This window comes from Crotalus tigris, unplaced genomic scaffold, assembly GCF_016545835.1.
Source record: "Crotalus tigris isolate CLP2741 ecotype Arizona unplaced genomic scaffold, ASM1654583v1 scf7180000017601.7605149639:7615979, whole genome shotgun sequence".
Lineage (NCBI taxonomy): Eukaryota > Metazoa > Chordata > Lepidosauria > Squamata > Viperidae > Crotalus > Crotalus tigris.
The window spans coordinates 6,688,334-6,703,101 of NW_024096505.1; the positions used below are offsets into that span (position 1 = coordinate 6,688,334).

Below are 14,768 nucleotides of genomic sequence, written 5' to 3' on the forward strand. Positions count from 1 at the left end.
GCAGTGATAAAAATGAATATTTTACCCAAGTTTCTTTTTTCTGTTTCAAATGTTTCCGATTTTGAAAAATGAGATTAATTTAAATGAGTGGCAGAAGGGTCTTAATAAATTTATCTGGGCAGGGAAAAAGCCAAGGGTTAAGTTTAAAATTATGCAAGACTTCCGTGAGAGGGGTGGACTTAAGGTACCAAATTTGAAAGTATATTACGATGCGGTGGTCTTAACACTAATCAGTGATTGGGTAAATTTGACAAATCCTGAGATACTTCATTTAGAGGGATGGGATTTACTTTATGGGTGGCATGCATATTTAATATTTAATAAAAAATGGACTGGGTCTTTAAATCTCATATTTTAAGAATTTCTTTACTTAGGATTTGGAGAAAATATTATAAAAGTGATTTTAAAGTTCCATTATGGGCTATACCTTGGCATGCGATAGAAGGAATAAAAGAGGAGTAAAAATGGACATGGTGTCTTATAGTCAGTTACTTAGATGGGATGGGCAAAACTGGCAGTTAAGATTACGGGAAGATTTAGCGCAAGAAAATATTATTTATTCTTGGTTTCAATATAGGCAACTAGTAGATAAATGAAAGGTGGATTGTAAATTGGGTTTTCTTAGAGAAGATGGAAATCTTATTAAGCAAGTCAAGGATCAAAGACAAACCCATATCAAGAGAATCTATGGGGTATTAGTTGAAATGGACTCAGAAACGGAATTAATTAAAGATTGTATGATTAGATGGGCGCAGAATTTTGGTGTCCCAGTCTCATTGGACATTTGGGAAACCATTTTGGTGAGAAATGTCAAATTTACACAAGCACAGAACCTTAGGGAGAATTTTTATAAAATGTTTTATAGATGGCACCTTGATCCACAAAAAATGTCTCTTATGTACCCTGACGTGCAACCCAAATGTTGGAGATGTGGTTATAAGGATTCTTCCTATTATCATATTTGGTGGTCATGCAGAGAGATAAAAGCATTTTGGATCAAAATATGGTGGAATATCCAGAGAATTTTTAGAAGGAGGGTAAAATTTACTCCGCAATTATTTTTGTTAGGCATTGTTACAGATTGTGATACAAAGGAGGTTGTATTGATGTTAAATTTGATTACAGCCGCTAGGCTGCTAGTAGGACAATATTGGAAGAAGGAATCTTTGCCTACATTGCAGGAATGGTTTCTTAAAGTAGCTTATCTGGCGGAAATGGCAAAGATTTTGGCTTTCTTAAAGCAACAAACGCAAGAGAAGTTCCTTGCTGTTTGGGACAAATGGATAAAATTTATACAATTTAGATTGGGTATACAAAAATATCACATAGCTTTTTTATAAGTTTTTTATATATATATATATATATATAGATATTTTTTTATATATATATATATAAATATAAATTTTTTAATTTAATTTTTTATTTTTATTTCTTAATTTTTAATTAAGCCTATATTCTGCTCTGGGAAGCTCAGGGGGGGGGGAAGGGAGGGTTTTTGTGAGGGGTGGGGGATGGGTTTTTTTTTTTTTTTATATGTAATGTTTAGTTTCTTTTTTGTATATGTTGTCTTTTGTTTTGTATTGTTTTTGTTTTTTTTGTAAAATTTATAAAACTTTCAATAAAAAAAAAAAAAATAACTTCATAGGCTCGGCTAATAGGAACTGAAACCCAACACCATTTGGAGGGCAGTTGGTTCTCATTGCTGAAGAGTTTAATTCTTGTCCGTACCAGTTCTTTCAGTATCTGATTTGCCTTTGTGTTTTTTTCTCCCATTTCTTAAATAAATGTTCCAATATTCACTAGTCATGCTGTCTCAAAATCCATCCAGCCAAGAACAGCTACACAAAGCTAACTCTTATCTTTTTCTTTTTTTTTCTGTTTCCACTGCAGATTGTAAACATTACTCAAATTTTTGCAATGTGGGTTGGCAATGCACATTCTCACAGTGGCAATAGGAGGAAAACATTCATACACAATAGTCTTTCTTTCAATTATTGGCAAGTTGACAATTCTTAGCATTGTATTAACCCTTTGTGATAAGGTGATACATGTTCACACTGAAAATTTAGCTATCAACTGCAGTCAACAAAACACTCAATTCTCAAACATCTCTTTTAGGATAAGAAATAATGCAGAGAAGAAGTTTTATTTCTTGGTTCAGCCCTTAGCTCAGAAAAAAAAATAACATTCATGCAAGAAACCCTATTATTGTTTTGTGTGGTGTGTGTTTGTGTGTGTGTGCTCCATAGCAGTTTCTATTAAGAAAGAGAATAATATTTGCTTGGTTTTCGTGTACAACTAACGCCTGTCTTCAACATACAGAAGACAGTATATTTTTCTTGGGATGACAGATTGCCAAACAATTTTTACATATAATATCTCTCTGGATTACACTTGAAGGCTCTCAAGGTCAAGTGCCACAGAACTTTTTTGTACTGCTGAACCAAAGATAACATTGTATTATGCCACTATGGCAACTGAGCCAAGAACAAAAGACTTTGTTCATATTGAGAACATTCAGTTCTATACAGGTTTAATCTCACTTATGCCTTTCTCCACTTCTACCTAATTATGACGGCACAAATATGCCCATTTTCTTCTTCCCCATCATTTTTCTGCACCATAATGTTGCCTTGACTTCCTTCCTAGCCCATTAATGAGACAAACTTAGTGTCCTTATCTTGAATCCGTAATGTAATATTTCGCCCCTTATTCCAATACATGCTAAGATACTTCATGACCTTTAATATTTCTTAGGCTTGGTCATCCTTTACCTTGAAGGGGAATTAGGTGACTGCAGTGACTTGAAACAGAGAAAAATAGATGCAGGATAGGGATTAGCAATAGGGACTGCCAACTATGTAACAGTATGAGCAGCTTCCAAGGGAGAGAGATCAAACTAGGCAAGATATCAGGGATGGCATCATAATCAAATTCCCAGCCCTTTATATGTGTAAATGTTGGTGATGGACATATAAACAGAATGGGGAATGGGTCAGAATGCTGTGACCACCATCTTGCCAGATTTGCTTCCCGGGCTCCCCCACAAATACTACTGGCCACTGTAATTTTCTGCTGACTCAGGAATGGTAAATCAGTAGTGGGGAAAGACCCTTAGAGTAAATAGACTGAAAACAATTAATTTATGTCCTATTGATTTCAAGGAGTCTTCTTTAAGACCAAGTTTGGATTTAGTCTACAGGGCAGTTTCCTTATAGTATGCAAACTCTGATATAGGAAAATCATACTAATAATTTATACTAATTATACTAATTAGACAATATGTAAAAAAATAGTTTTCCGTATTGCACCACATACAATTCAATATGGAAAATACTTCACTGAAATCATATGATCACCATTAGTCAATATAGGCCAGTGATGGCGAATCTATGGCACGCATGCCAGAGGCAGTACTTAGAGCCCTCTCTGTGGGTACACGTGCCGTTGCCCCACCAGAGTTCGCCAGAGTAGCGAGCACGTGGCGTTTGGAAACGACAGGGCAGGAAGTGAGTGAGCAAGCAGTATTGCCCCCCCCCCCGGGATGCCCCACAGATGGCAAGGGACTAGCCCCCGCTGCCCTGGCCCCAGCCACACTCACCCAGTCTGCTGTGACCACTGCAGCCACGCCCACCCAGTGGGCCATGCCCCCTACCCCCCTGAGGGCACCACATTGCTGATGCAGCCCTGCCACTTTGTGTTAAATAAGTGGGGTTTGGGTTGCAGTTTGGGCACTTGGTCTCTAAAAGGTTCACCATCACTGATATAGGCTAAAAATAAGAAAACTCTAGTTCTCATATATTGTTGAATTCTACCTCTTAAAAGGTCCAACTACCATGACCAGCATGAGATACTCCAGACAGGGGTCCCCAACCACTGCGCCACATACTAGTGCTGATCCGTGTCCTGTTAAGAACCAGGTCATACAGCTGGAGGTGAGCAGCGGGCAAGCAAATGAAACTGAAACCATCTCCCCCCCATCCATAGAAAAATTGTCTTTCACAGAACCAGTCCCTGCTGCCAAAAAGGTTGGGGACTGCTACTCTAGGAGTTGTAATCTAATATTTGTGCCAATCCAACTGTTAAATGACCAATTATTACTTCTATCAACTGTCTACTGTTTACTGTATAAAGAATTCTGAAATATTTGAAAGAATGGGTTATTCTGAAATCTCCTACCACCTCATAAACAACATTGGGAAAATTGTTACATAATAAACCCAGTGAGATTTCAGAGTTGTTTTGCATTTGGAGGTAATCTATTAAACTGGATCAAAATAAGGAACTTTTTTCTGAAATATTTTTGTCCGATACATGATTGCATAGAAACCAGTCTTGCTCACTTCAATTAGACTCACTATTGAGATAATATATAGAATTATGGCCTTAGTATTTCTTTGTCATTTTACTATTTTATTCTAAATCTCTTTTAAGATACTAAAGTTAATCATTGTAACCAATCTGGAAATGAGACTGAAGAATTAAATATTTTAAACATCAATATTTGCCAATCATTTGGAGGTAATCCAAATGGTAGCAAATAATGGTAGCAAATAATGAGGATGTATGGAATAATATGGAATGTTGTTTCCTTGGAATTTAAAATAATGAAAAGCAGTGTTTCTTCTCACAGTCAATGTTTATATGATATCACCCTTTTTTGTTGTAAATCCAATTTTTCTGCTGTCAAAAATATAAAGATTGTCAAATCCTTAAAATTTCAAGAATAATAAACCATTATAAAATACTGTAAATGTGTATCGGTCATCTGGGTACAGGAGAATCAGGAGGAATAGGGATAACGTTTCTAGAAATTCACTGATATAATACATAAAGCCTGAAATATACATAAACATTTCTCCCTATATAGATCCTTTTACATAAATGGAAATAAAATCTCTTTGTAGGAATAAAGAGCATGCAAAATAAAATGAACATACCTATGTATCACACATACCACAAATAAGACAGCTGCTTTGTATAATTATATAATAATTCCGATCATATGAGCCTTTGATATACCGTATTCTTCTTGAAAATAAAATCTACAAATATATATCAGATCTATGATAATAGAATCACAAATTAGTGTTTCTAAATTTCACTGCACATTGAAAGTAAAATTAATTATAACCTTCAGGATCTACTTCAAAATACTTAATGTGCCCAATTAAGTCAGCAATATTGATTTCAATAAAATCTACTTTTCAGTTAAATTGCTGAGGATTACAGCTTTGGAAGAAAAGATCTGATACCATTATTATATCACCTTTTAGACTGAGAAGCATAACATTTGACAGTTAAAATCCATTACAATTGGAAGCATATTGTGCTATTTTATAAATCTTCAACAATGATGATGCAACCTACATCTATTTCTAGACTGCTGAAAAAATGGGATGTCTTCTGTCTTTAATAAACAAACAACTTTCATTTCAGGACCACAGCTGAATATAATGCATGTGTCAATGGAAATTAACATTTTATCCAGAGGAGGTGGGGAAATTCCTGTAGTACTTCAGACTAGTGATGTTGATTATTGGCAAGTGTGGGTAGGACAAAAATTCCAACATTCTTAATATAAAAACCCACATTTTCAAAAGAATCACTGACCCTGGAAAATATACCAATGAATAATCTTAATATCAGAGCTCAAGATTCATGTGGATGAGAAAGGGTTTAAACAGGAGTATTTTTTTTAACTCGCCTCATTAATCATCTCATTATTGGATGCAGAAATTCTTGGCATTTTGGATCTCCTATTTATTGCCTTTTCTCTTTTTTTTTTTCCTTTTTGGCAAGGTACATTGTAGCACTTCAACATTTGCTGTCAAATAAAATGTAAAGTTTTACTTTATCGGGAAAAAAGTTTATATGAAACACAGCGAGTTATTAATCAAATGTAACTCACTGCTTTCTCTATAATAAACTTTGTGTTTACACAAGGCAGAAGAGTGATCTGTCTCTTTAAAAGGATTTGTTTTCACAAACTCAGCCAAGTTTAAAGAAAGCTATTCTGTGGCTACTAACAAGAAGAGAAAGTTGGACCCAGATCAACAACTTTAGATGCCTGGTATTTAGAAAACTGTGATAACTTGTAGTTCTTTAAAACTTACACCACCATACATCCAACCACAGTTAGAAGGCAAATGCTGGCCTTTTTTGGTAAGTCTTTCCCACTGCTGAGTTGAAATATTATTCAATATTATTTCATAACTCTGATATTTCCTGTCCCCGCTGGGGATCCTTATTTTGCCTTTTGTTTCAAGTAATTATGGTCACTGATCCTTGTAGATAATGACATATTAATATGATTTTATACATGTCAACAAATTAAAACTTAGATCATATTTCATTCTTATTAAAACAATACATTTTTAAGCAATCCAAAGAAAAAGTAATTAAACTACTCAAAACTATTTAAAATGTATGATGAAAAACAGACCCATATGTAAACAATACTGTCATAGAATATCATATGAGATCATAGCAGAAAATTATCTCTCAATTAATAATGGCTAATTATTAAGGACCCAGATTGTTGGGGGCAATATGCTGACTCTGTAAATCGCTTAGAGAGGGCTGTAAAGCACTATGAAGAGATATATAAATCTAAGTGCTATTACTATTGCTAATTGGAATTGCTAGATATTCTCACTGAAATCAATAGAGACTCAAAAGATCTCACACAGAGAAAAAACAATTATGGATAGTTATCAGTTCTACTCACTCTAGCTTCCATAGGAGATTTTATTTATTTAATAAATTAATATTTAATAAATAAATAATAATAGCTGCCTATTTTACCTAAGGCGACTCTGGGTGATACACAACAATAGATAAATAATAAAGATATATAAACAAATATAAATATAAGAAGTCATCATAATATCTTAAAAACAAAAATACAAACCATAGTTAAAGGGAGAATATAAAAGTTTATTAAAAGTTTACAGTTTGGACTGGATTTGTTTTTGCTAATTTTAGCTGTTTTCCCAACGGTTGTCTGAAGCTCAGTGTCTATACATGCTATGTGTAACATGAATACCATTCAGTTATGCATGACTTTATAGCATCCCAAAACTATAATTCTTTTTCTGGGAGCTCTGAAAATCTACAGACAGGACTCCTCTGATTATTTACCATGGAAAATAATGTTACAGTATCTATTATTTTGCTTGCAGCACATCTGAATAGGATGATACCCTACATGATCTTGAATGTCTTTTATCCATGATGGTTTTCAGTATGTGGTATTGTGACTTGCAAGTGATTCTTGACTTGCAAAAGGGATGCTGTGGAACATTGGTCAATGTTATTTATTTCTTGAGCTATTGCTATATTATTAGTCAAATTACTCCTTGAGCATAAGATCATGATTAAGTTATACTGGTGTTAGCTCCATTATGTGGCTACTAAGAATATTGGAACTTTAGGACAATCCTTTGGAAAAGTTACATCCAACTAGAAACTATACCATGCAACCAGATTCACAGTTGCAGTTTAGATATTTCAAACTTAAGTCCCATTAGGAACCTGTGAAACTAAGGTAACCTGGCACATAGTTATTTCTGAAACGTCTAAATCAGTGGTTCTCAACCTGTTGGTCGGGACCCCATTTGGGGTCGAACAACCATTTGACGGGGGTCGCCAAACAATGCAGTCCGCCATTTTTTCCCCCTTTTCCTTAGCTGTGCTACTCCCTTTTATTCTATTGGCTTTTGAAAGCCAATAGAATAGACTCTCTTGAATAGAGTCTAATTCTATTGGCTTTCAAAAGCCAATAGAAATTGTCCAGGCTGTCTCTGCCCTGCTGAGCCCGCCAAAAGTCCCATTCTACAAACGGTGCTGCACCAGTTGAGTAGTCCTTGACTTACGACCGGTTGAGTAGTCCTCGACTTACGACCGGTTGGGGGTCGTGGCATTAAAAAGGTTGAGAACCACTGGTCTAAATGAAGTGCCAGAGAAATAATCTTGCAGCGTTTGCCAACACAGAAATTAAGTTTTATGATCACATGCTGCAATAGTGGTCACTACTCTCTTCCTTGGAATCACATGTATGGAAAATAAATTTAGTCCTAAATTCTGTGTATTAGCAAAGTAAGGACTGTCATTTAGTGTCATGTTATAAACCAGTGGTTCTCAACCTGTGGGTCGGGACCCCATTTGGGGTCGAATGACCATTTCACGGGGGTCATCAAACCATGCTGTCCGCCATTTTTTTCCCTTTTCCCTAGCTGTCCTGCTCCCTCTTATTGGTGGCCACACCCACTTGGGGGTCACCACAACATGGGGAACTGTATTATGGGGTCACGGCATTAGAAAGGTTGAGAATCACTGTTATAAACAGATGTTTGGCTAGATTGATAAGAGAATACTAGTTATATACTAATATGGAAAAGCATTCAATAATTTGCAACAGTTCAAAAAGCTATTTACGCTTAAAAGTACCCCTGAAAAAAAATCAGTAGCTCAAAAAACAATAGTGGAAGAAAGGATAAGGATTGTCAGTACTCCTTCAAAAAAAAAAAAAAAAAGCAAGAATATATTGGCTAAAACTTTCTTTAAGTTTTATAATACTAGACTTGGATCAAAATTCTGTGCTGTGCCAGCCATCCTTCTGGCTGTCAAATCCACCAGCATAGTGGAGAATCTTTGCCATGAATGCAAAGAAGCCAACCCCCCATCCCAGAACTGTAGTGAAGTGTCCAACAAAAGATACTCTCCCCCAAAGTTTAATAGCAACTATCAAAACAGCCCAATAGAGCACCAACAGATCCTTATCAGGCTATGCCCTGTATCATCACATACTATTTGTACAATATGCAAACATTAGTTAATGATGGCAATCACTAATTGTAAAGTTCAGAATTGTTAAACTCTACATGCATTCAAGATGAGTTTTTAAGATGCACTATATCTCATGTTGGGTTGCAGTCTCATGGTCAAGAGATAACTTCCTGTCCTATGCCTGTAAATCTCTTCACATATTCTAAAATGGATGGATGTATTGTACAGTTGCTTTCATGCTTTATTAGTTGTGCTTGTGCAACTAAATTGCACTTGCAATTCATACAAGAGAGTGAGTAGCGTGGTCTTTTGTCCTCAGAATTAACTGTCTAGGGGAAATTCTGGTAAGTGTTCTGTGCCCTTTTAAGCAACTAAGCTATATAACTTTTCCAATTCCAAAAACAATGGATATTGAATGATTAAACTTGCAGCACTTTTTCCATTCAATTGTACTATCCCTTATATCACTTGCATGTGTGGGTGAGGAAATATGTGAATTCTTGTTGACTCATGTTTGCTTTATGTTGTCATAGCACGTAGATTTACTTTTTTGTATACTTAACATGCTCAAGTTTTCTCCAGAACCCCTAAGCATCTATCAACATGTCTGAGCAATGATAGCTTCCTAACTATTTTCTGTTTTGGGGTTTTGACATTCTGTCAATATATATTTTGAACAGATCTGCAGACTGACTATTTTAGTGTAGCTATTTATCAAATATTTTCTTACCAAACTGTAGCTCAATTAAATATCACTCAAACATGATATTTGGTAATCATCTTGATATAAACTATATCATACATTTCAAATGTCTATGCTAAACAATTTGCTATCTTTATGATTAAACTTTTATAGACAATCAGCTGCCCTTCAGATTTTTGGATTACAACTCCCAGAATCTCTGAATATCGAGAGTGTTCCCTGAAGCTCATAAAAACTGTTATTTTAAAAAACCTACCGACTTTTTGATTTTAAATTAATGTATAACTATGACTTTCTCTTTTTTAAAAAATAAAATCTCTAATGCTACTTAAAATTCTTACTACCTATGAACAGGTATAGAAATCATTTTTGGGAGGAAATATTACAAAGTTGTTGTGATCTTAAACTTTTAAAAAGCCTTTTAGCTATTCTGATTGTGATGTAAAAAAAAAAACAAAAAACCAAAGAGTGAATTAACATGTGCATTTTTTTCTAGAATACTTAAGAACAAATGTTATCTTTTTTAAACATGTCTTCTGGATTGAGTTTTCCTTCCTCTCCACCCACGTCCCTAACATGAGTAAGCTTCACAATCATACGCATCAAACGGTTTCTGCATTATACATATGCATTATACATATACATACTTCTGCACTAGATTCCTTGCTAATGTCCAGTGCTTCTTTCAAAGCATCCAGGACTGTACAGTATGTCCTGACTGAACAGAGCTGATAATAATTATTCAGCTGTCTCTGGTGGAAGGTCAGGATACAATCAGAATGGATAAGGGCTCAGCTATTAAAATAAACTAGGAAGCAATATCAAAGGGGCATTTGTGGCATATCAGTTTTGTAATATAATGGGTTCGTTCTTAGTTCTTGCCACATATTTTATTGACAAAGTACACTGAGGCTTGCATTTTTAAAATGAGTTTGGTTCTCATTTATCTAGAAGCCTTTAGTAGATAGGAAGGTACTGTCAATATCCCAAGAGAAACAATTTCTTAGCTAAAAAGTATAACAAAATTCAGGAAAGAGAACCTGGATAAGCTGCTAATGAGTACACATCTTTGTAGTTTGAATCAACATACTAGTATTGAAGTTGTTATTTAATTTTGCCATAACCAGCAGGTTTCCAACCTTGATGCTCTCTGCCAGAGGTATTGGATCCCAACTACCATCATTCCCAGTTAGAAGGCCTGTACTGTCTAATGGTGACCAGCAAGTACTCTCCTGGTTATGTCAGGGAAGGCTAGGGTAAGTAGAAACTTAACAGGTAAAGCTTTCTTCCCTGATCTCATCCTTATTGAACTTCAATCCAGAAAAGCGCTCAAACATCCCCTTCTAAATCAAAGGGGTTCCTCGCCTTCCCTCACCGGGGCTCGCCGGCGCCCATCGGTTCCCTGCCGTCTTGCCTTGCGGGGGCTGACAAGAGAAGGAGGGACGGCGGCGGCCAAGGGTCGCGTCCCTTTACCTGAAAAGTCAGCCAGCCCGGCACTCTCTTTGGTCCAAACCAGGAGCAGGCAGAAGAGGCGACGGAGCAGCAGCCCCCCGGCCGCTACCTGGCGCCGGCTCGCGCTCTGCCCAGCCCCCACTTCACTCATGGTGCGGCGCCGATCCAAGCAGCCCAATCGGGTCACATGACGGCTCCAGCCAAGAGAGTCCCTGTCCTTCCCAGGACCGGAGCGGCCGAGGGAGACCAACCCCGCGAGGGAGAGGGAGGCGAAGGAAAGGGGCAGGAACCGGCGGGCACAGCAACGCGGCGCGGAACCTTCGCCCAGCTTCCACGCACTTTCCCCGAAGAGGAAATCCCAGCCAGATGCAGCCCGCGGCGCGCTTGGAACAGCGAAGGGCGCGGCGCGGCTGTTTGCGCGTTGGCTGAGAGCAGCGGGGAAGCCAGGAAACCCTTCCCAAAGCCGGCGGGACGGCGGGCGCTTAGTGCGGAGGAGCCGGCGCAGCCTTGACCGGCCGGCTAGTTAGCTCAGTGTTGATTGCCACGCAGTGGCTCTCCGCTTCTGCTTCCCGTTAGGCTCCCTTCATCCCTTTCTGGCCAGTCTCCTTCGAAGACTGTCTTTGTCACCTTGACCACCACCGCCTCCTCCTCCTCTTCTTCTTCTCCTCCTCCTCCTCCTCCCCCTCCCCCTCCTCCTCCTCCTCCTCCTAGATGCTGCTCCGGGCTGGTTTTTGGCCATGCCCCAGCTAACGCACCCCACCGAGAGCCCACCCCATCCCACTTCACGCGCTGCCTGGTTATTGCTGGTGCTGCCGCCGCATGTAAGTGCTGAGGTGGGGATAGAGATTACAGGGCTGCCGTCCTGTAGGGCATCGACGGGGCTAAAGCGTCTGAATAGACGTGGATATGATTACTCTGAAAGTGAACATAGGAAACAATAAAAAAAAAAGACCGTCTCTCCCTTCTCTCAACCCTTATTTTCGATCACGATGAATGGCGTGCAGTTCAAATTCTCTGCACCCTTTAAGTAGTGGAGAGTTAATAGCGATGTTAGCCTCTTACAGCAAAATTTTAAGGAATGTGAAGTGAACACAATCCTTTCAAAGCTGTCATTGCCAGTCTCTTCTTCCATCTGTTGCCTTCCAAAAATGATGAACATTTCCCACTGACCTCAATTATGATAGTTATGTTTTCTGAGGAGACACTTGTAGCCAAATGCATTTGGATGCGTCTACTGTTAATATTTAAGAATTAGTTAAAAATGCATTTCTTGGACAGATTGCAAAGGCATTCACCATTCAGAAACCACCTTGGCAAGAAAGCTTTTGGGCCAGTCTCTCTCAGCCCAACTCACCTTACACAGGGTGGTTGTTATTATGGAGAAAATAGGAAGAGGAAGAAGTATTAGGTATGTTTATCACTTGAGTTATTTATAAAAATAATAAAGGCAGGATACGAGGAAGAAAATAAAAAGATAATTTTTTTCTTGAGAAGAAATATAAATTTCAGTACACTTGCCTTCTGTCCTGAAATACTTAAATGAATATACTTTATGGGATCTAACATGTCAGGAAGCTCAGAAATCAAAATGAAATAGTGGATACTATTACTACTTCTTATGTAGTAATTCCAATAATTTCTATCTACATTAATAATACAGATTTTGGAAGAGATTATAAAATGGGTGGAGGAAGGTCAATGGAATTTATGATAGATTTTTTTTGCCAAATCCAATAAAAAGTAGTAGCTTTTGTCCATAATTTTATACATTTTTGTGTTATGTTAATAGTTTGTCTTTATAATACTCTTTTTATTTCAGCCTTCATGTTTTAATATTTGAAGGAGCTTCAAATAGTTGTGGGTAATGCAGAATGCCCGTCTCAATCCCCAATATGTACCAAGTTCACATATCAAGGAAAGGCTGAATCTTAATGTTGTTTGCTTTTGACTCTGCATTTAAAAGTTCTATTATATCAAAGTAATATATGCACATCACTATGGCAATATGACAATCTCAAAATTAGTGATGAAGTTGAATTTAATAGCCTAATTCAAACACTGACAAAGAACACATAGCAGTAATCTATTCTTGCATATTGGGGTAGCTTTCTCCTTTCGGTGCTGTGTCATAATTTCTGTTAGCCAGATGATAGTTCCACAGTTTTTGCTAGATTTCTCATATTGGGGAGCATTAAAAGGAACTCATTCATCTTTAATATACAGCAATCTATCCAGAATCAAATTAATCCTCTTGATTTCAGCACCAAATGTGGCAGTAGTAAGGCAAATCCACACCATGCGAGTTAATATTTTATTTCTTGAATTGCATCTTGAACAGCAAGCTGATTTGGACCTTATGTCAAGCTAGGAGGATTGCTTGCACTAGGACAGCCATGCCGCTTCTAGCTTGTGAACAGTTCCAAGGGGGAAGGAGAATGTATGGAATGTGGAGGTGGTTTCTATCCCTATGGGAAGCAAGGTCGCAGAAGATATGTTACGGCAAGCAGAGGCTTTCTTTTCATAACAATGGCCTGAAGATTAATTGGACAATGTGACTTGAGCTATCAGAGAGGGAAGAGAAAGTTTTACTTTTTAAACTATCTTTCTGGCGCCATATTGCCAGAATTGGTTTTCCATTCATTAGTGCTGGTTATGCTGTGCTCAATAAAGTTTTGCATTAGAGATCGTAATATCTCAGATGTGCTTACTTCATTGGGATCATCAGCTGGAACTTTGACACCTTATTTAATAAAAGTTGACTGCAATCTAAAAATCTCTACCTTGAGGTTTGAAAGCTCATTAAGGCTGTCATTGTGTGAACCCAGCCAAATTGAGTAGGTTAGTTTTTTTTAGTTGTTTGCCATGTTGTACAAACTCGGCCTGCATTGTGTGAATTTTTAAAAATACGTAAATTCAAAATTAAATTAAGTTTGCTGTATGAATACAGCCTTAGACGACCTGCAAACCTGAACTCTGGGAAATCAATTTATACGTGTACATATAAGATATGGCCAACAGGAGATGACATGGTTCCATGTCCATGTGATTAATACAGGAAGAAAACCTGTGGTCCCAACATTTTTTCTTTCAATAGCTGTTTATTCTATTTTGTGTACTTGTGGCCATTAAGAAACAAACTGCTTAAATGGCAGTTCAAGTACTTTTTAGGTTTGTGTCATCCAGTCAGTTTTATAATTGTGTCTTTTCACTGATAATATCTTCTAAAAGCATTCACATGCTACATTTGTAGAATTTTTTTAAGCAACTTTGTTTTCAGCTTTCCCAACCCAACCGGTGACAAAGCCAGATTTAAAAGGAAATCTAGGATCATCTATCTCAGTTGCACTCTAAAAGGGACATGATATTGGAGTCTTGTCAAGAATCCAGAATGCTTCATTTGTATGCAATCATTCTTTTTCTGAAAGAACAGAAACAAAAGTTCAATATACTAGCTATGCCAATAGCAGTCTAAAGAACTGATGATTTTTTTTTAATTTCCTATATCTTTTTACCAGGAGCAATTTTTAAAATTTCTGCTTCTTTACTTTGTTAAAACATGGTGTTATTATTTTTATTAATGATTAACATTGCTTTATTTTTCATATTGAATCATCTTGAGACTTTTTATTTAAAAATAAAAACAGCATTTATTTTCCTATACAAAAAGTTTATAACTGGGCATATAAATCATGGCAATAGTAATACAGTGCTTTAAATTGCAGCGGTTCCTGACTCTAAGACCGCCAATAAGCTACCAAGTTTCTAAACATCTCTGCTGCCTCTTTCACAGATATATTTGTTGGTCTATATCTTCTTAAAGAAA

At 37.1% G+C, this 14,768-nt stretch overlaps 2 protein-coding genes across 4 annotated transcripts in view; one reads left to right on the forward strand and one right to left on the reverse strand.

The window, feature by feature from the left end:
- The window catches only part of EVA1C (eva-1 homolog C), a 44,139-nt gene that overhangs the window by 23,304 nt on the left and 6,067 nt on the right, over positions 1 to 14,768 (reverse strand). For both annotated transcript variants that reach the window (XM_039319355.1, XM_039319349.1), the window contains exon 2: positions 10,967 to 14,363. In XM_039319355.1, coding sequence (XP_039175289.1) covers positions 10,967 to 11,096 — 130 coding nt within the window. In that variant the 5' untranslated portion in view covers positions 11,097 to 14,363. The remainder of the gene's footprint in view (positions 1 to 10,966; positions 14,364 to 14,768) is intronic.
- The window catches only part of URB1 (URB1 ribosome biogenesis homolog), a 69,965-nt gene continuing 60,214 nt past the window's right edge, over positions 5,018 to 14,768 (forward strand). Inside the window, exons 1-2 of one of the 2 annotated variants that reach the window (XM_039319338.1) lie at positions 5,019 to 6,165; positions 10,621 to 10,749. Coding sequence is in view for 1 of the 2 variants with exons in the window: in XM_039319335.1 (XP_039175269.1) it covers positions 6,150 to 6,165 (16 nt within the window). In the remaining variant the exon portion in view is untranslated. Of the gene's footprint in view, positions 6,166 to 10,620; positions 10,750 to 14,768 lie in introns of both variants that reach the window. The other variant, XM_039319335.1, reaches the window with a different exon arrangement.